Here is a 23,695-nt window from a genome sequence, read left to right as displayed (position 1 = left end):
GAGATTAACTATTTATTTCTTAATTTCATTAAGACAGTCATCAAGTCAGAGCACTACAGCACAAAAGCTGTCCCTTCCACCCATCTAATTGATGCTAACTTCCGTTAATGCCCCTCCTCCCCTTCTTACCCCATCCCTGACATATTTAGTTGTTTGCCTGTTCTCCATCTCCCTCTGGTGTTCCCCCCCCCCCTTTCTTTCTCCCGAGGCCTCCCGTCCCATGATCCTTTCCCTTCTCCAGCTCTGTATCACTTTCACCAATCACCTTTCCAGCTCTTAGCTTCACCCCACCCCCTCCGGTCTTCTCCTATCATTTCACATTTCACCCTCACCCCACTACTTTCAAATCTCTTACTATCCTTCCTTTCGGTTAGTCCTGACGAAGGGTCTCGGCCTGAAACGTCGACAGCGCTTCTCCCTATAGATGCTGCCTGGCCTGCTGTGTTCCACCAGCGTTTTGTGTGTGTTGTTGTTAATTGATGCTGACCCAGTCTTCTGCCTAGAACCATCTACCTGCACCTAGACCATGTCCCTCCAAACTCCTGTACCTATCTAAACTTCTGCTCCTATGTCTTATGGTCAAACTTCTCTTAAATTGTCCCTTTACAAAACAAGCAACCTATAGTCTCACCATAATTTGTAGGAGATGTCAATCATGTTGTTTATTGTGCTTTTGTTATTTTTATTGTGTTCTTTATGCTGTATTGGATCTGGAGTAACAGTCATTTTCTTCTCCTTTACACTCGTGTACTGAAGAATGACAATAAACAATCTTGTATGGTGAATCTTGAATAGAGTCAGAATTCCCAAAGTATCCTTGAGGGGGCAGTGTTGAGCCACCTTCTGCCATGGACACAGTGTTGGTTTGGAAAGTTCCAGCAATAGATTAAGGAAGGGTGTTGATAGTGTGTTAAGTCTTGGAGGAGCACCAGGAACAGTGCTGTTCCCAAGACGCAGCTGCCAATATTTGCATTAGGTATTAGAAGTTCCATGTTTGAGAGGTATTGTCAAAATAACCTTCTACCACCCTCTCAAGGATACTTTGTAATGAGATTAAACTTTGAATTTACCAACAGTTTGTAGGCTAATTAAGAAAAAATAGTTATTTTGTATCTGTGCTGCATTGCTCTATTTCTCTACAGCTCTATCTCATGTGACTTTAATCATTCGATGTGACAGGACACTGGTGTCCAAGTGGCAGTTCATCTCCCAGATGGTTCACACAGCAGCCGCTGGGCTGGTGGTGGAGAAAAAGGGTGCGTAGGGTGGTAGATGTGCTGCCAGTCACCAAGGTTTCCCAGGGAAACGTATTTGCAGTCAATGAGCCAAACTTCTCAGTCACAATCTCAAGGGGAGTAGGACAGAGGAACTCAGCCTGGAGTTAGTGGCATATTTTCTATTAACTTCTCCCCTTCCCTTTACAACCAGTTGTTCTGATTTTTATTGCCAGTCCTTTCATCTAAGCTATTGGTAAACAGAGCTGCACACTACACTGCAAGCTCGGTATTGCTAACATTTTGTACAACTTACCAACCCTTGTACCCAGTGCAATGGCCACAGTAGGCGAGCGTGCCGTGTAGCTTCCTCACCACCTTCTCCACTGGTGATCCCATTTTCAAACGTCTGTGTACTCGTAATCAAGGTTTCGCTGTTTAACGGTTCTCCACTGGGTCCTGTATTTCATTCCCATTCCCAGGTTTAACTTCCAAAAATGCATCACCTGACAACTGTCCAAGGTAAATTCCATTTGCCGTTCCCTTAAAAACATAGAAATATAGAAACCCTACAGCACAATACTGGTCCTTCGGCCCACAAAGCTGTGCCGAACATATACTTACTTTAGAAATTTCCTAGGGTTACCCACAACTCTCTATTTTTCTAAGCTCCATGTACCTGTCCATGAGTCTCTTAAAAGACCCTATCGTATCCGCCTCCACCACCGTCGCCAGCAGCCCATTCCACACACTCACCACTCTCTGCATAAAAAACTTACGTAGAACATAGAACAATACAGCACAGTACAGGCCATTCGGCCCACAATGTTGTGCCGACCCTTAAACCCTGCCTCCCATACAATCCCCCACCTTAAATTCCTCCATATACCTGTCTAGTAGTCTCTTAAATTTCACTAGTGTATCTGCCTCCACCACTGACTCAGGCAGTGCATTCCATGCACCAACCACTCTCTGAGTGAAAAACCTTCCTCTAATATCCCCCTTGAACTTACCCTTACCCTCTTACCCCAAAGCCATGTCCTCTTGTATTGAGCAGTGGTGCCCTGGGGAAGAGGTACTGGCTGTCCACTCTATCTATTCCTCTTAATATCTTGTATACCTCTATCATGTCTCCTCTCATCCTCCTTCTCTCCAGAGAGTAATGCCCTAGCTCCCTTAATCTCTGATCATAATGCATACTCTCTAAACCAGGCAGCATCCTGGTAAATCTCCTCTGTACCCTTTCCAATGCTTCCACATCCTTCCTATACTGAGGTGACCAGAACTGGACACAGTACTCCAAGTGTGGCCTAACTAGAGTTTTATAGAGCTGCATCATTACCCCGGGTCTCTTAAACTCTATCCCTTGACTTATGAAAGCTAACACTTCATAAGCTTTCTTAACTACCCTATCTACCTGTGAGGCAACTTTCAGGGATCTGGGGACATGTACCCCCAGATCCCCCTGCTCCTCCACACTACCAAGTATCCTGCCATTTACTTTGTACTCTGCCTTGGAGTTTGTCTTTCCAAAGTGTACCACCTCAAACTTCTCCAGGTTGAACTCCATCTGCCACTTCTCAGCCCACTTTCATCTGCATGTATGTATGTACCCCTGACTTCTCCTTTCTACCTACTTCCAAGCACCTGAAAACAGTGTCCTCTCCTCTTAGCCATTTCAGCCCTGGGAAAAAGCCTCTGACTATCCACACGATCAATGCCCCTCATCATCTTGTACACCTCTACCAGGTCACTTCTCATCCTCCGTCGCTCCAAGGAGAAAAGGCTAGGTTCACTCAACCTATTCTCATAAGGCATGCTCCCCAATCCAGGCAACATCTTTGTAAATCTCCTCTGCACCCTTTCTATGGCTTCCACATCCTTCCTGTAGTAAGGTGACCAGAACTGAGCACAGTACTCCAAGTGGGATCTGACCAGGGTCCTATATAGCTGTAACGTTACCTCCTGGCTCCTAAACTCAATACCATGGTCGATGAAGGCCAATACACTGTATGCCTTCTTAACCACAGAGTCAACCTGCACAACAGCTTTGAGTGTCCTATGGACTAGGACCCCAAGATCCCTCTGATCCTTCACACTGCCAGGAGTCTTACCATTAATACTCTATTCTGCCATCATATTTGACCTACCAAAATGAACCACTTCACACTTATCTGGGTTGAACTCCATCTGCCACTTCTCATCCCAGTTTTGCATTCTATCAATGTCCCGCTGTAACATCTGACAGCCCTCCACACTATCCACAACACACCCAACCTTTGTGTCATCAGCAAATTTACTAACCCATCCTTCCACTTCCTTCTCCAGGTCATTTATAAAACTCATGAAGAGAAGGGGTCCCAAAACAGATCCCTGAGGCTCACCACTGGTCACCGACCTCCATGCAGAATATGACCTGTCTACAACCACTCATTGCCTTCTGTGGGCAAGCCAGTTCAGGATCCACAAAGCAAGGTCCCCCTGGATCCCATGCCTCTTTACTTTCTCAATAAGCCTTGCATGAGGTATCTTATCAAATGCCTTGCTGAAATCCATATACTACATCTACTGCTCTACCTTGAACAATGTGTTTAGTCACATCCTCAAAAAATTCAATCAGGCTCGTAAGGCACGACCTGCCTTTGACAAAGCCATGCTGACTATTCCTAATCATATTATACCTCTCCAAATGTTCATAAATCCTGCCTCAGGATCTTTTCCATCACCTTACCAACCACTGAAGTAAGACTCACTGGTCTATAATTTCCTGGGCTATCTCTACTCCCTTTCTTGAATAAGGGAACAACATCCGCAACCCTCCAAACCTCCAGAACCTCTCCTGTCCCCATTGATGATGCCAGGGGCTCAGTAATCTCCTCCCACTGTAGTTTGTGGTATATCTCGTCAAGTCCCAATGACTTATCCAACTTGATACTTTCCAGAAGTTCTTAATGTCTATATGCTCACGCTTTTCAGTCCACTGTAATCAACCCTACAATCACCAAGATCCTTTTCCATAGTGAATACTGAAGCAAAGTACTCATTAAGTACCTCCGCTACCTCCTCCGGTTCCATACACACTTTTCCACTGTCACACTTGATTGGCCCTGTTCTCTCATGTCTTATCCTCTTGCTCTTCACATACTTGTAGAATGCCTTGGGGTTTTCCTTAATCCTGCTCACCAAGGCCTTCTCATGGCCCCTTCTGGCTCTCCATTTTTCATTCTTAAGCTCCTTCCTGCTAGCCTTAGAATTTTCTAGATCGCTACCATTACCTAGTTTTGTGAACCTTTTGTAAGCTTTTGATTTCTTTTTGACTAGATTTTCTACAGCCTTTGTACACCATGGTTCCTGTACCCTACCATCCTTTCCCTGTCTCATTGGAATGTACCTATGCAGAACTCCACACAAATATCCCCTGAACATTCGTCACATTTCTGCCGTGCATTTCCCTGAGAACATCTGCACCCAATTTATGCTTCTAAGTTTCTGCCTAATAGCCTCATATTTCCCCTTACTCTAACTAAACATTTTCCTGACTTGTCTGCTCCTGTCCCTCTCCAATGGAGATAGAATTGTGATCACTGTCTCCAAAATGCTCTCCAACTGAGAGATCTGATACCTGACCAGGTTCATTTCCCAATACCAGATCAAGTACAGCCTCTCCTTTTGTAGGTTTATCTACATATTGTGTCAGGAAACCTTCATGAACACACCTAACAAACTCCACCCCATCTAAGCCTCTTGCTCTAGGGAGGTGCCAATCAAAATTAGGGAAATTAAAATCTCCCATCACAACAACCCTGTTATTATTACACCTTTCCAGAATCTGTCTCCCTATCTGCTCCTCGATGTCCCTGTTACTATTGGCTGGTCTATAAAAAACACCCTGTAGAGTTATTGACCCCCTTCCTGTTCCTAACTTCCACCCACAGAGACTCCATAGACAATCCTTCCATGTCTTGCTCCTTTTCTGCAGCCGTGACAGTATCTCTGATCACCAGTGCCACGCCCCCACCTCTTTTGCCTCCCTCCCTGTCCTTTCTGAAACATCTAAAGCCAGCACCCTAACTAGCCATTCCTGCCCCTGCACCATCCAAGTCTCTGTAATGGCCACAACATCATAGCTCCAAGTGCTGATCCACACTCTAAGCTCATCTGCTTTGTTCATGATCTCTTTCCCTTTTTCTTTTTCCCAGTTTATCAATATCTTGTCATCTTAGAGACAACCTTATTCACTGTCAACTACACCAACGGTTTTGGTGTCATCTGGAAACCTATTAATTATGCCACCTACATTCTCAATCAAATTGTTAATACATGGGACAATTAACAAGAGGACCCAGCACAACAGTGATTACAGATCTACAAACCTGAGAATAAACTTTCCACGACCTCCTACCACCAAGTCAATTCTATATGCAGTTTGCTAACTCACCCTGGGTCATTCCTACTAAGCCCAACCTTGTCAAAGGTTAATCTATGTGGATAACCTCTACTACCCTGCCCTCACCAATCTTCTTGGTCACTTTTTCAAAAAACTCAATGAAATTTGTGAATATAATTTTCCCCAGGCACAAATCCCTGCTAACTGTCTGTTATCAGTCCTTGACTTTTCTAAAGCAAATAAATCCTGTCCCTTAGAATCCCTTCCAATATCTTTTCCACCACTTGTAGAAGTTTCACTGGCCTGGAGTTTCCTGGTTTATCTCTGGCGCCCTTCTTAATTAAATACACAACATTAGCTATCTAGACATCTTCCGTTACCTCAGACTTGGCCAAGTAAGATATAAAAAATATCTGCCAAAGCCACAGCAGTTGCTCCTTTCGCTTTGCATAGCTTTCTAAGGCACATCAGGTCAGGATACAGGGATTTATCCATCTTCACGCTTTTCAGGAACTCCAACACCTCTTCCTTTGTGATCTTGATAGGCTCCAGGATATCACTGCTCCACTTGCTGCACTCATGAGCTTCCATGTCCTTGTTCAAGGTAAATACAGTATAGACAAGCAGTCATTTGAGACATCACCTATTTCCTGTCGTTTCATTGATGGATTACCACTCTGATCCTTAAGGGAGGGGGGGGGGGATCTACTCTCTTCCTAGCTGCCTGCTTGCCCCTAATAAACACAGCATTTTTACATATTCACCTTTCTCTCTCATGATCTTATTTTCCCCTTCTAATTTCATTGAGATGTATTCCTACAGCCCTCATACAGCTCAAAGGATGTGTTTGCTCCCAGCTGCCTGTACTTGATAAATGCCTCTTTCCTTTTCCTGACTAGATCTTTAATATCCTCATTACCCAAGGCTCCTTAATCCTGCCAGTCTTGCCTTACACTAGTCCAACTCCCTTTCTCACATTTGATAACTATCCATTATAAACTATCTACCTGCCATCAGCCTCCGATGATAAAGCCCTGGTCAATGCTTATTCATGGGCCTTCCCTGCTTTTGTGTGAATAATGGAAATCCAAGCCTTGCAATACACTTGGGCACCTGCACCTAGATTCACAGAAGTGTTAAATTTTCTCTAAAAACAGTAATTATCTCAAAGCACGAGTTGTGTTCAATGCAACTGGCATGTGGTGGTGTCCACATAATGGACAGTTTGAACATATCAGTCTTTGGAAAATACACAGCTGCCTCTCCTCCACGCAGATACTATCATTAAATTGGTAAATCAGTTTACCATTGTTTATTATTCTATTATTAATTAGTTTGTTATTGTCACATGCTGTAAACCAATGCACAGTGAAAAACTTAGTTTTGCCAGCCGTCCATACAGATCATTTCATCTTATCAGTGTATTGTGGTAGTACAAGGGAAACCAATAGCAGAAAGCAAAATAAAGTGTTACACTTACGGAGAAAGTGCAGTACAGATAGACAATAATGGACAAGGACATAAAGAGTAGACTGTGAGGTCACTAGTCTGTTTTATCTTACCAGGGAGCAGTGTGGGCCATGGACAGGGAAGCAGGTGCCCAGGTTAGGGACAATTCCTAAAACTATTGCTTGACCAGATTTGGAGTGGATTTTGCGGTGACATTCTCTGCAAAAGGTTTGGGTTGTTGTGAAAGATTCTTCTGCCTGCTCCTGTTGTCGTATCAGTGGGCCTTAAGCGACAGGATTCTAGAGGCAGATCCAGGCATCTCTGCCTCAGAGCAGAGGCCTCCTGTTGGTAAGTCCTACCCACCGAGAGTCCCTGAGAACCAAGGGGCATAAAGTTACTGGGATCATCTTGCAAGGGTTCTGGGGCCTTTCGTTGAGATGAGCCCCAGCACGCATGCATGGCTGTCGAGTTGAAAGCCAGTCGCCCCCACCTCCCAGCTGCCAGACCCGGGATCTGCATGCTGCAGTGAAGGACGTCCTTCCTTACTTAGTGAAGATTTTCCCACACCTGTACACCTCAGGTCAGGTTGTGGACAGCTTAACAACAGCTCTAAACCTTGAAGAGTTCTTCATCTTACTCCGCTTGAGGTCACTGTGCCTCTCCATACAGCCCAGTGCTGGCCAGGACTACCTGGTGTTCTATCGTCCAGCAACCTCTCCCCCCGGCACAGGGGAAAACTTCGGATAACTCAGCCAGGAGGCAAAGCTGGGTGGCCTCTCTCACAATATCTTCAGCTGGAGCGCCTGGATCCGTTGTTCACCATTGCTCTGTCAAAGTTCAAAGGAAAATTTATAATCAAAATGCTGGACATACAGTACATGTTCCTATATACTACCTTGAGAATGAGTCCAGGCATTTACAGGAAAATAAAGGAAGACAATAGAATTCACGAAAAGACTGTACATAAACAAAGACTGACAAGCAACCAGTGTGCCAAAGAAAGCAAATTGTGCAGATTCAGAACAATAGAGACAACGTGAGTTCTCAGAATCTGTGAACATCAGTCTGTAGGTCGGCATCAGTTCAGAGTTGTGGTGAGTGAAGTTATCCACACCCGTTCGGGAGCATGATGGGCGGAGGGTAGTAGATGGTGGTCGTTATCCTGGTGGTGTGGGACCTCAGGCTCTTACATCTGTTGCCCAATAGTGGTAGCGAGAAGCAAGCTTATTGTCCACCACTTTGTGTGGGTTTTTTCTATTTCTGGGGATTGGTGTTCCCATGCCGATCTGTGATGCAAGCAGTCTGAGCACACTCCTCTATGATCTAGAGAAGTTTCCATGCCGATCTGTGATGCAAGCAGTCTGACCACACTCCTCTATGATCTAGAGAAGTTTCCATGCCGATCTGTGATGCAAGCAAGTCTGAACACACTCCTCTATGATCTAGAGAAGTTCCCATGCCGATCTGTGATGCAAGCAAGTCTGAACACACTCCTCTATGATCTAGAGAAGTTTCCATGCCGATCTGTGATGCAAGCAGTCTGAACACACTCCTCTATGATCTAGAGAAGTTCCCATGCCGATCTGTGATGCAAGCAGTCTGAACACACTCCTCTATGATCTAGAGAAGTTTCCATGCCGATCTGTGATGCAAGCAGTCTGAACACACTCCTCTATGATCTAGAGAAGTTTCCATGCCGATCTGTGATGCAAGCAGTCTGAGCACACTCCTCTATGATCTAGAGAAGATTGCCAAATCTACACACGAAAGGAGAGGTGCTGTTGCACCTTCTTTGTGGTGCACTTGTGTGCTGGACCTGTGACATGTTAACACAAAGAAATTTAAAGTTACTGACCCTCTCCATCTCCCTTCCCCTCATGAGGCCTTACTCAAGGACTTCCATCTTCTTCTTCCTGGAGTCAATCATCATCTCTTTGGTTTTGCCTCGAGGACAAACAGGAAGAAGCTGTTCCTTCCACTCAGATGATCAGAAAGCCAAATCCGCTGCCACTGCTCAGCTGCCCCCTCCTGTTGGCATGTCACTAATCCCTTCTGTACCAGTCACCAAGTCTGAGGCTGTTGGCATCTAATCATGCCTGTCTTGCACACAAATCCCCCCTCGGTGCTCCTTCCCATGGCTCTGACTGAGATTGTAGATGTGGGGGATGTCGTTGATGGCCCTGTGGGCTGGGATGACTCCATAGTCTTGATCGGCTGGTGCAGCCAGGACCCTGTTGGTGCAGTAGTGAGATGATTTCTCCCTGAGGGAGAAGGTCAGGACACAGCCCAGAGACACACTGACACTGCACCCCAGAAAGTCACCGATGGCCTCTGAGGACAGGCGTTGGGACAGAAAAGCTAGGAAGCACATACCACCATGCTGTGAGATCACTAATACGACAAGTTGGACTCTTAACTTTGCAACCTACAGTACCTCATTAAGATCTTGCACCCTTTTGTTAACCTTTGCCGCTGTTTACACTTTATTCTGCATCGTTGGTGTTTTACCTTGTTCTACCTCAATGCACTCTGAAGTGGTTTGATCTGTTGCAAGACAAGCTTTTCACTGTTCCTCAGCACATGCAACAGTAATAGCCAATTCCATTTCTAGTTCCACTCTAAAGTCCACCAGCCCATCTCCACTCAGTGGCCTCTGGCATCGGACATGGCACTGTGCCCGGGTCTGCAATGTCCGGGGTGAGCTGCCTGCCAGAGCTTCGCTGGGAAGGGCTGCAGGGATGAGCCAAGCTGTCCATCTCACACAGGCCAGACAGCACCCCAGCAGACCATTCGTGTGCTCACCGGTCTCTGTTTGTAGGTAGTCCATTGTAATCCTCACTCAGCTCCTTCAGGGCAAAACTGAACTGACTTTGCTGTCTGTGGAGTTGGCCATTAACTCTCTGTTTCTCCTGGGTCCACTGGGTCCCTGCGTGTGCGGTCCCATGTTAACTTCACCAGGCACCGTGCCAGGACTGAGAATGGCAGGCACAAGGACGTGAAACTTTCCTCAGAAGAACTGGGCGTATGTGGAAGACGGGGCTGCGGTGGGGGGGGGGGGGGGGTGGAACAGAAGCCTAGTTGACAATCCAAATGGTATCCGGCAGACTGCAGATAACGGTGACTGAAGGAGATTGGATATGGGAATGCTGCCATCCACAGGGATCTGACATTGGCTCAGTGCCAGGGAGCCCATTTGACTCTGCCACTGAACCAGTGCCTACAGTGGGGTCATTGCAGTCTGGAAACTGGCAGAGACTTGCAGGAGCTGTCAGACAGGATGTCAGTGCCTGTTTATGATATGACCAGTGTGTGTGCGCGTGTGTGTGTGTGTGAGTGTGTGTATGTGTATACGTGTGTCTGCCTCAGAGCTGCTATGGGGTGGGGGTGGGTTGTTCCTTGCTCACCGTTTCTCTGTGCAGTGGGGTGTCCACTCCCACGACTGCTGTCACCCGTCACAAGGTTGAATTAAGTGTTCTCTGCCCTTTCACAAAGTTCAGTCTGATGCTGGTCCACACCGTCACCGGTCAGACGAGCAAATGTGCGGACTCCTGACATTGAACTGTGTGGAACTTCGCAGGCTCGCTCCCTTACACTAGATCACAATCTGGCGTTAGAACGGTGTGGTTAGTGGTTCACATGGGCCCAATGAGCCAAAGGGTATGTTTCCACATCCCCATCGCGGTAAAGGCTTGAGGAAAAGCTGAGCATAGATTCTCCTGGGTGACTAAGACTTTATCTCCTGGTTTGTCTGCATCATTTAGCTTCTCTTACAGTGTGTGGTATGATCAAGGCTCCACATCCCGGTCCATGGAAAGACTCAGAAATGTGCCACAGTGTCACTCTCCGGGTGCTCCCGGTGTGGCCTTTTATATATTGGTGAGACCCGACGCAGACTGGGAGACCATTTCGCTGAACACCTACGCTCTGTCTGCCAGAGAAAGCAGGATCTCCCAGTGGCCACACATTTTAATTCCACGTCCCATTCCCATTCTGATATGTCTATCCATGGCCTCCTCTACTGTCAAAATGAATCCAAACTCAGGTTGGAAGAACAACACCTTATATACCGGCTGGGTAGCCTCCAGCCTGATGGCATGAACATTGACTTCTCTAATTTCCGTTAATGCCCCTCCTCCCCTTCTTAACCCATCCCTGACATATTTAGTTGTTTACCTGTTCTCCATCTCCCTCTGGTGTCCCCCCCCCTTTCTTTCTCCCAAGGCCTCCCGTCCCATGATCCTTTCCCTTCTCCAGCTCTGTATCACTTTCGCCAATCACCTTTCCAGCTCTTAGCTTCATCCCACCCCCTCCGGTCTTCTCCTATCATTTCACATTTCCCCCTCTCCCTCCTACTTTCAAATCTCTTACTATCTTTCCTTTCGGTTAGTCCTGACGAAGGGTCTCGGCCCGAAACGTCGACAGCGCCTCTCCCTATAGATGCTGCCTGGCCTGCTGTGTTCCACCAGCGTTTTGTGTGTGTTGTTGTTTGAATTTCCAGCATCTGCAGATTTCCTCGTGGTCGCTCTCCCTCCTGGTTTTCCTTTCGTGCTTACCCTCCAGGTTCCTGTACCTCTGATCGACTCAGTCTCTCTCTCTTCCTGCAGATAGCCGAGGCTCCTTGCCCTGGTTAGCATTTGTCTGAATGATCTTCTGCTCCGTGGCATCTGCATGCTTGATTCATTTTAAATCCCCAGCGATGTAACTTCCCTTTGACTGGCCCGTACTAGACTGGGCAGAGCCTGCTTCCTTCCGTCCTCCTCTTCGCCAAATACGAGAATTGGACTGATTGAGTAAATCTTAATGTTACAATTTATGCAAGGAAATAATCTGGGCTTCAGTGCATTTGGAGCAGTGCCTTGTGTAGCAAAGAGAAGCTCATGAGCAAATCATTTAATACCATCCTGGGAAATGAGGTACCAATCCCGGCTCACTGCAGCCCAGAGCGTATCCTATTTATACCACATGTCATAAATATCTGTGCACACTTTTTGTCATAGCATGTGTGGTTTAGAAATGTAGCTCAAGTTATCTTGTAATCTTTGAGACCAGTAGAAAGATAATGTCGCAGAGTTTTCCTCCTTGGAAAATGATTGGGCTTGGGATCTGAAAGGAACGTAAAGGTTCGAGGACTGTGAGGGTAACACAGAGGCACGCGGGTAATGGTGCTGCCTGGCAGCACAAGGGACCCAGGTTTGACCCCACCCTCTGGTGCTCTGTCTTCGAGGAGTTTGCACGCTCTCCCTGTGACCACGGAGTATCCTGAGGGAATGCATCATTTCCTGCCACATCCTAAGGACGTGCGTGTCAGGCGGTTAATTGCCCAGTGTAAGTTGTCCCCTAGTGTGAGGGAACTGGAGGGGAGTTGAAGGATATGTGAGAGAAAGAGAGTAAGATAGATAGGATTGCTCTATTTGATGGGCTGATTGGTCTCATTCTCCACTGAGAATGAGTAAATATTATTACCTCTGTGGTAAAGGTACCTACCAGTTAACAGTGAGGATACTGAAAGCTAAAAACATCACGATAAGTCTTCCATATACAGTATTAAATGCAAGGTTACAAATCATAAATAGCCAGATAGTATGGGATACTGATGATGAGGTGAGTGTCTTGCTCTCTGGGTAGACTCCTGGATCTTCGGGAAGGGGGTATCCATGTTCCAAAGATACTTTGGTTTCCATGTGTGGTATAAATCTATTTTAAGTATCTTTTTGACAGCATTGGCTTTATGTTGGGTAACAATACCAGATGATGCAGAGCTCTTCACACTTTCTCCTGCCTTGTTTCAGTGGCCAGAGGTTAGGATTCCGAGACAGAATGAAGATGAACAGTCCGAGGATTCAGAGTATAAGGAACAAGCAAACGTCTGCCCCCAGTATCCAGCGCTGTCCCAGTACGGAGAACGCGACGCAGGTCAGCCCCACCAAGGTGCAGAAGAGCTGGAGCTTCAACGACAGAACTCGCTTCCGAGCATCTCTCCGCCTGAAGCCCAGAGCCACGGTGGAAAGTAAGGAGCAAGGTTCCGCGATTCAGTGCCGAGCTCCGATCTCACTGACGTCGGTCCCTGCTGCTCCCTGCAAGGCCACTCGGGAGGGAGCTGGGTGCTGCCCAGAGGGCCCGAGTGGCCTGGCCCTGCTTTTACAGAGTGCATGACAGACCGAGCTGGGGAACGAGGAAGGGAAGGAACCCCATTTCTAGACCTCATGATTTCCAACAGTGCACTCTTCCCATTACACACCTCCCTATGGCACATACTTTCCATTACACACTCCTCACATTACATATGACTCCTATTACACATCACCCTCATTACACATAATTCCCATTACACACACCTCCCAATGTAACATATTACTCCCATCACTGCATACAACTCCAGTCCTACACAACTCACAATTTTACACACAGCTCTCAACATTATGCACAACACACACATTTTATCCTAAATTCCACTGCACACAAATCTCAGGTCTGAGGTTAACTCTGGACAATGCTTGTTTGTGGCATTTTGTTCCAAGAATTGAAAGGGCTGGGAATGCCAATACCTACTGAGAGTTCCTACATGATAAAGGACAGAGATGTCACATAAAGAGATGAAGGTCAGAGAAACTAGACGTGGCAGAAAATGCTGGAGGCCTCAACACGTCCAGAAGCACCGTGGGCAGAGAAACAGAATTATTTTCAGACCAAAGGCCTATCGTCAGAGAGTATGATAGGCAATCTTTGACCTGATGCATTAATTTTGCCCGCTCTTCACGGATGCTGTCTGACCTGCTGAATGTTTCCAGCATTTTCTGCTATTGTGAATCAGATCTCCACAAGGAGGGGCCAGGGCGGACATTATCTTCTTCCCAGTGCACTGCTGAAGTGCCTCTCGATCTTGGGCATCGTCGAGACGTGTAAACTTCAGACTGCTACACGCACGGCCACTTCACAACCACTAGCCAAGCCAGCTGATTGAGGTTCACGCAGTGAGGTCCCCAGTCAGATCGAAGCCTGCTTTAACTTATTCAACACTCAAGCACCACCAGCCTCTGCTGTTGGAGGTCAGTGAGAAGCCTGGCCAGCTCCAGGAGTCCAGAGGGCACCACTTCCCTAACTCTGAGGGAATCATGAGGTACCCTGTTGGTGCAGCATCAGACCTGACACCTGACAGGTATGAGGGTAAATGCAAGCAGGCTTTTTCCACTAAGGTTGGGTGAGACTAGAAGTCATGGGTTAAGGGTGAAAGGTGAAATATTTAGGGGAACATGAGGGGAAGCTCTTCACTCAGAGGGTACTAACAGTGTGGAACATGCTGCCAGCGGACGTGGTATGTGTGGTTTTGATTCCAGCATTAATGAGAAATTTGGATAGGTACGTGGATGGTTCAGATGCAGGTCGATGAGACAGAACGGAATAGCTGTTCAGCATGGACTAGAGGGGCTGAAGGGCCTGTTCCTGTGCTCCAGGGCTCTATGACCGTCAGAAGTCCTTTCCCAACAAGCCCTCAAACCGTTGCCCAAAGGTAGGAACGACAGCCATTCCCAAGTGTTGCCCACGAGCAGCTCTGTGCTGGGGGGTGGGAGGGTAGGGGGTCTTGCTTCACTGTGATATTTGCCCTGCCCCGGAAACAAGGGCTAGTTGAATCTAACAAGCCGATTGTTCGTTTTTGACTGCAGCTGAGAACCTGGGAGACGACAACTACGACGAGAAGGCCTTTCACTGTGACATCAGCATGGAAGATGCCAAGCCAATTGTGAAAACACTGATCCGGGCCGTCAGGTTAGTGCGGGAGAGGGGACGCGGCATGCAGGACGGGCTTATGCTTCCATAAAGATACGCTTATCACAGCCAAGGAGCAGTCTGATCGATGTCAGATGCTGCTTTAGCCTCATGAAATAGACTCTTAAAGTCATTCTACTTCAAAACAGGCCCTTCGGCCCACTGATTCTGTGCTGACAATCAACCATCTATTCACTCTATTCCCAATTTGTTCTCCTCCATCACCTCTGCCTCATTGTACCACTCTCCCACACACTAGGGGCAATCTGCCCTCCTTTCAGATGTGGTGGGGCAACCCTCACAGTTGGAGGGAGAGTGCGAAAACCCCACACAGACAACACCCCGGATCAGGATTGGTTCCAGGCCTCTGCAGCGGCCGGGCAGAGTCTGTACCACCGTGGCGCCCCAAATTGTCCAGGGTGGGGGAAAAGCCCCCAGAGCATTGTGTTGAGGGGAATGGTCTCCATGTCATGTGGAAGACTGCTGCTGTGGAATTAATGTCCAAGTGGAAGAAATAGAGGGGCAGCACGCTAGCGCAGTGGTTAGTACAACGCATTACAACGCAGGCAAGCTGGGTTCATTCCCGCCACCGTCTGTAAGGAGTTTGTACGTTCTCCCCGCTCCAGTTTCCTCCCACTGTCCAGGGTTGATAGATTAACTGATCATTGCAAATTGTCCTGCGATTAGGCCAGGGTTAAACCGGAGATGGCTGGGTGACGAGGCTCAGATGACTGGAAGGGCCCATTCCACACAGTTTCTCAATAAATTAATAAACAACTCCACTGCAACCAGCTGTAAGATCGCGATTTAGTCTCTGCTTGACTCTGTCTCTGTGACTGCATCAGGCAGAACGTTCCTCCCACATTCCAAAGACACATACTTAGGGTTGGTGTGTTTTAATATTCTGTCATCTCTGATACAGACCCACCCTCCCTGTGTCACACTGACCCTGAGTACAGACCCACCCTCTCTGTGTTACACTGACCTTGATACAGACCCTCCCTCCCTGTGTCACACTGACCCTGAGTACGGACCCACCCTCCCTGTGTCACACTGACCCTGAGTACAGACCCTCCCTCCCTGTGTTACACTGACCTTGAGTACAGACCCTCCCTCCCTGTGTCACACTGACCTTGAGTACAGACCCACCCTCCCTGTGTCACACTGACCTTGAGTACAGATCCACCCTCCCTGTGTCACACTGACCTTGAGTACGGACCCACCCTCCCTGTGTCACACTGACCTTGAGTACAGACCCACCCTCCCTGTGTCACACTGACCCTGAGTACAGACCCACCCTCCCTGTGTTACACTGACCCTGAGTACAGACCCATCCTCTCTGTGTTACACTGACCCTGATACAGACCCACCCTCCCTGTGTCACACTGACCCTGAGTACGGACCCACCCTCCCTGTGTCACACTGACCCTGAGTACAGACCCATCCTCTCTGTGTTACACTGACCCTGATACAGACCCACCCTCTCTGTGTTACACTGACCTTGAGTACAGACCCACCCTCCCTGTGTCACACTGACCTTGAGTACAGACCCACCCTCCCTGTGTCACACTGACCCTGAGTACAGACCCACCCTCCCTGTGTCACACTGACCCTGAGTACGGACCCACCCTCCCTGTGTCACACTGACCCTGAGTACGGACCCACCCTCCCTGTGTTACACTGACCCTGAGTATGGACCCACCCTCCCTGTATCACACTGACCCTGAGTACGGACCCACCCTCCCTGTGTTACACTGACCCTGAGTACGGACCCATCCTCTCTGTGTTACACTGACCCTGATACAGACCCACCCTCCCTGTGTTACACTGACCCTGATACAGACCCACCCTCCCTGTGTCACACTGACCCTGAGTACGGACCCACCCTCCCTGTGTGACACTGACCCTGAGTACAGACCCACCCTCCCTGTGTTACAGTGACCCTGAGTACAGACCCACCCTCCCTGTGTTACAGTGACCCTGATACAGACCCACCCTCCCTGTGTTACACTGACCCTGAGTACAGACCCACCCTCCCTGTGTTACAGTGACCCTGAGTACAGACCCACCCTCCCTGTGTCACACTGACCCTGATACAGACCCACCCTCCCTGTGTTACACTGACCCTAATACAGACCCATCCTCTCTGTGTTACACTGACCCTGAAACAGACCCACCCTCCCTGTGTTACACTGACCCTGATACAGACCCACCCTCCCTGTGTCACACTGACCCTGAGTACGGACCCACCCTCCCTGTGTTACACTGACCCTGAGTACAGACCCTCCCTCCCTGTGTCACACTGACCCTGATACAGACCCACCCTCCCTGTGTTACACTGACCCTAATACAGACCCATCCTCTCTGTGTCACACTGACCCTGAGTACAGACCCACCCTCCCTGTGTTACACTGACCCTGAGTACAGACCCACCCTCCCTGTGTCACACTGACCCTGAGTACAGACCCACCCTCCCTGTGTCACACTGACCCTGAGTACAGACCCTCCCTCCCTGTGTTACACTGACCCTGAGTACAGACCCACCCTCCCTGTGTCACACTGACCCTGAGTACAGACCCTCCCTCCCTGTGTCACACTGACCCTGAGTACAGACCCACCCTCTCTGTGTCACACTGACCCTGAGTACAGACCCTCCCTCCCTGTGTTACACTGACCCTGAGTACAGACCCTCCCTCCCTGTGTCACACTGACCCTGATACAGACCCACCCTCCCTGTGTTACACTGACCCTAATACAGACCCACCCTCCCTGTGTTACAGTGACCCTGATACAGACCCATCCTCTCTGTGTCACATTGACCCTGAGTACAGACCCATCCTCTCTGTGTTACACTGACCCTGATACAGACCCACCCTCCCTGTGTTACTCTGACCCTGATACAGACCCACCCTCCCTGTGTCACACTGACCCTGAGTACAGACCCTCCCTCCCTGTGTTACACTGACCCTGAGTACAGACCCACCCTCCCTGTGTTACACTGACCCTGAGTATGGACCCTCCCTCCCTGTGTCACACTGACCCTGAGTACAGACCCTCCCTCCCTGTGTCACACTGACCCTGAGTACAGACCCTCCCTCTCTGTGTCACACTGACCCTGAGTACAGACCCTCCCTCCCTGTGTCACACTGACCCTGAGTACAGACCCACCCTCCCTGTGTTACTCTGACCCTGATACAGACCCACCCTCCCTGTGTCACACTGACCCTGAGTACAGACCCTCCCTCCCTGTGTTACACTGACCCTGAGTACAGACCCACCCTCCCTGTGTTACACTGACCCTGAGTATGGACCCACCCTCCCTGTGTTACTCTGACCCTGATACAGACCCACCCTCCCTGTGTCACACTGACCCTGAGTACAGACCCTCCCTCCCTGTGTTACACTGACCCTGAGTATGGACCCACCCTCCCTGTGTTACACTGACCCTGAGTACGGACCCACCCTCCCTGTGTTACACTGACCCTGAGTATGGACCCTCCCTCCCTGTGTCACACTGACCCTGAGTACAGACCCTCCCTCCCTGTGTCACACTGACCCTGAGTACAGACCCTCCCTCTCTGTGTCACACTGACCCTGAGTACAGACCCTCCCTCCCTGTGTCACACTGACCCTGAGTACAGACCCACCCTCCCTGTGTTACACTGACCCTGAGTACAGACCCCCCTCCCTGTGTCACACTGACCCTGAGTACAGACCCTCCCTCCCTGTGTTACACTGACCCTGAGTACAGAGGTGTATCAGTCCTATGGTTGTTCCCTGAATTCTGGGACAATGTTGTCTTTGTAAAGACTTTGACTTTGGACTTCTCCCCTCTGTGTTTTTAATCCCAGTGGACAATACTCACCGTCTGAAGATCCTCTGTGGGAATAGGGTTAGAGGAGGAAGATGACAGTCCTGGACGGGTGGAGACAGAGGAAAAGCAAGGACTGAAATTCATGTTTAAATTTTGGTTTTCTTGTGAAGTTTGTGAACCTGATGCTCCATCCCTGTAACGGTCCTGCCTAGTTTTCCATTGCAGCTGTGTATACATGTAACCAGATAACAATTACAGCATGGATACAGGCCATCTCGGCCCTCCTAGGCCATGCCAAACGCTTACTCTCACCTAGTCCCACCGACCTGCACTCAGCCCATAACCCTCCATTCCTTTCCTGCCCATATACCTATTCAATTTTTTTTAAATCACAAAATCGAACCTGCCTCTACCACTTCTGCTGGAAGCTCATTCCACACAGCTACCACTCTCTGAGTAAAGAAGTGTTACCTCTAAACTATTGCCCCTTAACTCTCAACTCATGTCCTCTTGTTTGAATCTCCCCTACTCTCAATGGAAAAAGGCTATCCACGTCAACTCTATCTAACCCCCTCATAATTTTAAATACCTCTATCAAGTCCCCCCTCTACCTTCTACGCTCCAAAGAATAAAGACCTAACTTGTTCAACCTTTCTCTGTAACCTAGGTGCTGAAACCCAGGTAACTTTCTAGTAAATCTCCTCTGTACTCTCTCTAATTTGTTGACATCTTTCCTATAATTCAGTGACCAGAACTGTACACAATACTCCAAATTTGGCCTCACCAATGCCTTGTACAATTTTAACATTACATCCCAACTCCTATACTCAATGCTCTGATTTATAAAGGCCAACATACCAAAAGCTTTCTTCACATGAACTATGCACCATTATTCATAGATTATTCTGTTCTACTGCATTCTTCAATGCCCTACCATTTACCATGTATGTCCTATTTTAATTATTCCTACCAAAATGTAGCACCTCACACTTACCAGCATTAAGCTCCATCTGCCATCTTTCTGCCCACTCTTCTAACTGGCCTAAATCTCTCTGCAAGCTTTGAAAACCTACTTCATTATCCACAACACCACCTATCTTAGTATCATCTGCATACTTACTAATCCAATTTACCATCCCATCATCCAGATCATTAATATATTTGACAAACAACATTGGACCCAGTACAGATCCCTGAGGCACACCACTAGTCACTGGCCTCCAACCTGACAAGCAGTTATTCACCATTACTCTCTGGCATCTCCCATCCAGCCACTGTTGAATCCATTTTACTACTTCAATATTAATACCTAACAATTGAACCTTCCTAACTAACCTTCCATGCGGAACCTTGTCAAAGGCCTTACTGAAGTCCATATAGACAACATCCACTGCTTTACCCTCATCAACTTTCCTAGTAACCTCTTCAAAAAATTCAGTAAGATTTGTCAAACATGACCTTCCACGCACAAATCCATGTTGACTGCTCCTAATCAGACCCTGTCTATCCAGATAATTATATATACCATCTCTAAGAATACTTTCCATTAATTTACCCACAACTGATGTCAAACTTATGGGCTGATAATTGCTAGGTTTACTTCTTAGAACCCTTTTTAAACAATGGAACCACATGAGCAATACGCCAATCCTCCGGCACCATCCCCGTTTCTAATACACTTGTCCATAGAACACAGTACAAGCTCTTCAGCCCTCCATGTTGTGCCGAGCCATATAATCCTTAAAAAAAGTACTAAACCCACACTACCCCATAACCCTCCATTTTTCTTTCATCCATGTGCCTGTCCAAAAGGCTCTTAAATACCCCTAATGTCTTAACCTCCACCACCATCCCTGGGAAGTCATTCCAGGCACTCACAACCCTCTGTGTAAAAAACTTACCCCTGATGTCTCCCCTAAACTTCCCTCTCTTAATTTTGTTCATATGCCCTCTGGTGTTTGCTATTGGTGCCCTGGGAAACATGTACTGATTATCCACCCTATCTATGCCTCTCATAATCTTGTAGACCTCTATCAAGTCCCCTCTCATTCTTCTACACTCCAAACAGAAAAGTCCCAGCTCTGCTAATCTTGCTTCATATGACTTGTTCTCCAAGCCAGGCAATATCCTGGTAAATCTCCTCTGCACCCTCTCCATAGCTTCCACATCCTTCCTATAGTGAGGTGACCAGAATTGAACACAATTGCAGTTTGTTTAAGTATTTTATTTTGATACTGGGATGGAGCTGTCTCTGCATTGAAGTATTGTGTTCAGTTCTGGTCACCTTGTCATAGGAATGGTGTGGAAGCTTTAGAGAGGGTGCAGAAGAGATTTACCCGGATACCTCCTGGATGGGAAAGCAAGTCTTATAAGGATAGGTTGAGCGAGCTAGAGCTTTTCCACTTGGAAGATGACAGGTGACTCGATAGCAGTGTACACGATGGTAGGATAATGTGTGCAAGGGGGCATAATTTTAAGGTGACTGGAGGAGAGTTTGGGGGGGACATTAGAGGTACACAGAGGAGATAGGTGTGTGGAAAGTGCTGACGGGGTAGTGGCAGAGACAGGTAAGAAACAGTTAGATAGGCACATAGATGATAGAAATACTGAGAACTATATAGGAGAGGAGGGTCAGATTGATCTTAGAATAGGTTAAAAGGTCGGCACAACATGTCAGTCGAAGGGCCTGTGCTTGTGTGTAATGTCCTATGTTCTGTAGTCTATTGGCCAGCAGAGAGCTGACAAGTGAGCACTGAGCGAGGGGCCTCTTGGAACAAGAGTTGACAGATGAATGTTCATGTGAGGCCGGAATGTGTATTTGGGGATATTGTGTGGAATTAGGGAATATTCTCTCGTTTGTCCTCCGTGCTTGTGATTGGTTGCCTTGGAGCCAGCTTTGTGTAAGGAAACATTTGAATGTGCCTTGTCAGTCAAGGGAGGGGGAGTATTCTCGGTCCTGAACCCTCGAAAGCAGGACCAGAGGGGAAGGTCAGGCTGGGAAATGGATAGCTCAGTCCAGTGGTGAGATGTTTTGGGGCAATCGGTGGAGCTGGCAAGGGACAGAGAAGCAGTAGAGTGGACTCAGGTGAAGCGGAGTGGCAGGAGGGGTAATACCTGATGTCAGAGGAAAGTGAGACTACCACAGGTCACCAAAGGCGAGGTCACTGGAGGACTTGAAGTCGTGCATCAGACCTGGCTCACAGGGGCATTGAGTGAGAAGTGGGAGGCAAGCCAGGCTGTGGGAATCATTTCTTTGTATGTGACGGCAAAGGTGGGGATGGGGTGTAAAGGCTGGTGGAAATAACATTGTGGATTAGGTGTCAGTTCCTGACAGGAGAGAGAGTTTTGCGCCAATGTCTCCCTTCGTGTCTCTTCCAGCATATTGCCAAATGCTTCAGAGGCACTCGGTACATTTAGGAGGCACCTTGACAGATACCTGAATGGACAAGGCAGAGAAGGGTACCGTCACGGTGGGATTTGTAACAAAAGGGTGAGCATGGATGTGATGAGTTGAAGGGCTTGATTTTTGCGATGAACAACTCTATAACGTCATGCTTCACAACTCAACAAGTCCTTTTAGAGTATAGGAAGCACAGGCAACAAATCACACACAGGATAAACACCAAAGTGATTACAAGCCCATACCTACTTTGGAAATGTTGATCAAGGGAAACAAGGCGCAGGACATGGAGTATTGTTGGGATGTTGGTGGGAACTCCCTTTTTCTTGGAAACAATATTGGAGGGTGTGGCCTGATGGGGTGGAGGGGTAGTTGCTGTTTACATACACAGAGACACTGAACAGGTTTAACACTTCATCTGATAGAATCGGTGTATGTTGCTCTTGGAAGTAATGCAGAGCCTGGAGTCAGAGAGGATGCCAAAGTTCCACATTTCCTGGCTCTGCTCAGGAAGTCAGTGGAATCCAGGCCAAGTTCTCGGAGGAACTTGACGAAGACTCAATGATAGCTTCAAGTCTTGCTAACATTCAAATAGCAAGCTACTGGAAAAACTCAGTTTATCAGGCAGCACTTAAGGATGCAAATGGACAGTTTCATCTCATCTGAAATAGTAGAGGGGAGATAGCCAGTATAAAGAGGTGAAAAGGAGGACAAAAGTTAGCAAGCGATAGGTAGGTCCAAGAGTCTAACTCTCCACTGACTATCTCAGGACACGTATTAGCCACCGATGCTCACATGGCCCTTAGCTACACCCGCTTTTTTGTGGGGTGGTCCTTTTCCCAAGCGTTCTCTGACATCCCTCTCAAATTCCTTCGCTTCTACATCAATGACTGATTGGTGTTGTCTCCCACTCCCAATTGGAATGCAGCAATTCCATCAACTTTGCTTCTGACTTCCACCCTGCTCTCAAATCCACTTGGACCACTTCCAATACCTCGTTCCCATTCCTTGAACCTTCTGTCTCCATGTCAGGAGACAAGCTACCCACTAAACTTACCGAAGTTCATTCAGAGAGTTCTTTAGCTTGTAGGACTATAGATGAACAAGCCATTTCTAAATGTGTTTGTACCATTTAGTTATTGTTCATGACATATTGCTGTGGGAACATTGACTATTCTATTCCTAAAGTGTGAATCTGTGGAACTCATTGCCACAGACAGCTGTGGAGGCCAGGTCATATTTAAAGCGGAGGTTGATAAGTTCTTGATTAGTTAGGGCGTCAAAGGTTATGGGGTTGAGAGGGATAATAATCAGTTATGATCAAATGGTGGAGCAGACTTGACGAGCCAAATAGCCTAATCTGCTAACACGAGGAAATCTGCAGATGCTGGAAATTCAAACAACAACACACACAAAATGCTGGTAGAACACAGCAGGCCAGACAGCATCTATGGGGAGAAGCGCTGTTGATGTTTCGGGCTGAGACCCTTCGTCAGGACTAACCGAAAGGAAAGATAGTAAGAGATTTGAAAGTAGTGGTGGGGAGGGGGAAATGCAAACTGATAGGAGAAGACCGGAGGGGGTGGGATGAAACTAAGAGCTGGAAAGGTGATTGGTGAAAGTGATACAGAGCTGGAGAAGGGAAAGGATCATGGGACGGGCGGCCT

General features: G+C 47.8%; 1 protein-coding gene across 1 annotated transcript in view; it reads left to right on the top strand.

Moving 5' to 3' along the window:
* The window catches only part of LOC140719694 (potassium voltage-gated channel subfamily KQT member 4-like), a 180,582-nt gene that overhangs the window by 110,331 nt on the left and 46,556 nt on the right, over positions 1-23,695 (top strand). The window contains exons 11-12 of the mRNA XM_073034493.1: positions 12,840-13,057; positions 14,712-14,814. Coding sequence (XP_072890594.1) covers positions 12,840-13,057; positions 14,712-14,814 — 321 coding nt within the window. The remainder of the gene's footprint in view (positions 1-12,839; positions 13,058-14,711; positions 14,815-23,695) is intronic.

Source organism: Hemitrygon akajei, chromosome 32, assembly GCF_048418815.1.
Source record: "Hemitrygon akajei chromosome 32, sHemAka1.3, whole genome shotgun sequence".
In the NCBI taxonomy this organism is placed as follows: domain Eukaryota; kingdom Metazoa; phylum Chordata; class Chondrichthyes; order Myliobatiformes; family Dasyatidae; genus Hemitrygon; species Hemitrygon akajei.
Note: the sequence above shows the minus strand (reverse complement) of the source record. Positions and strands in the feature narration are given on the sequence as shown.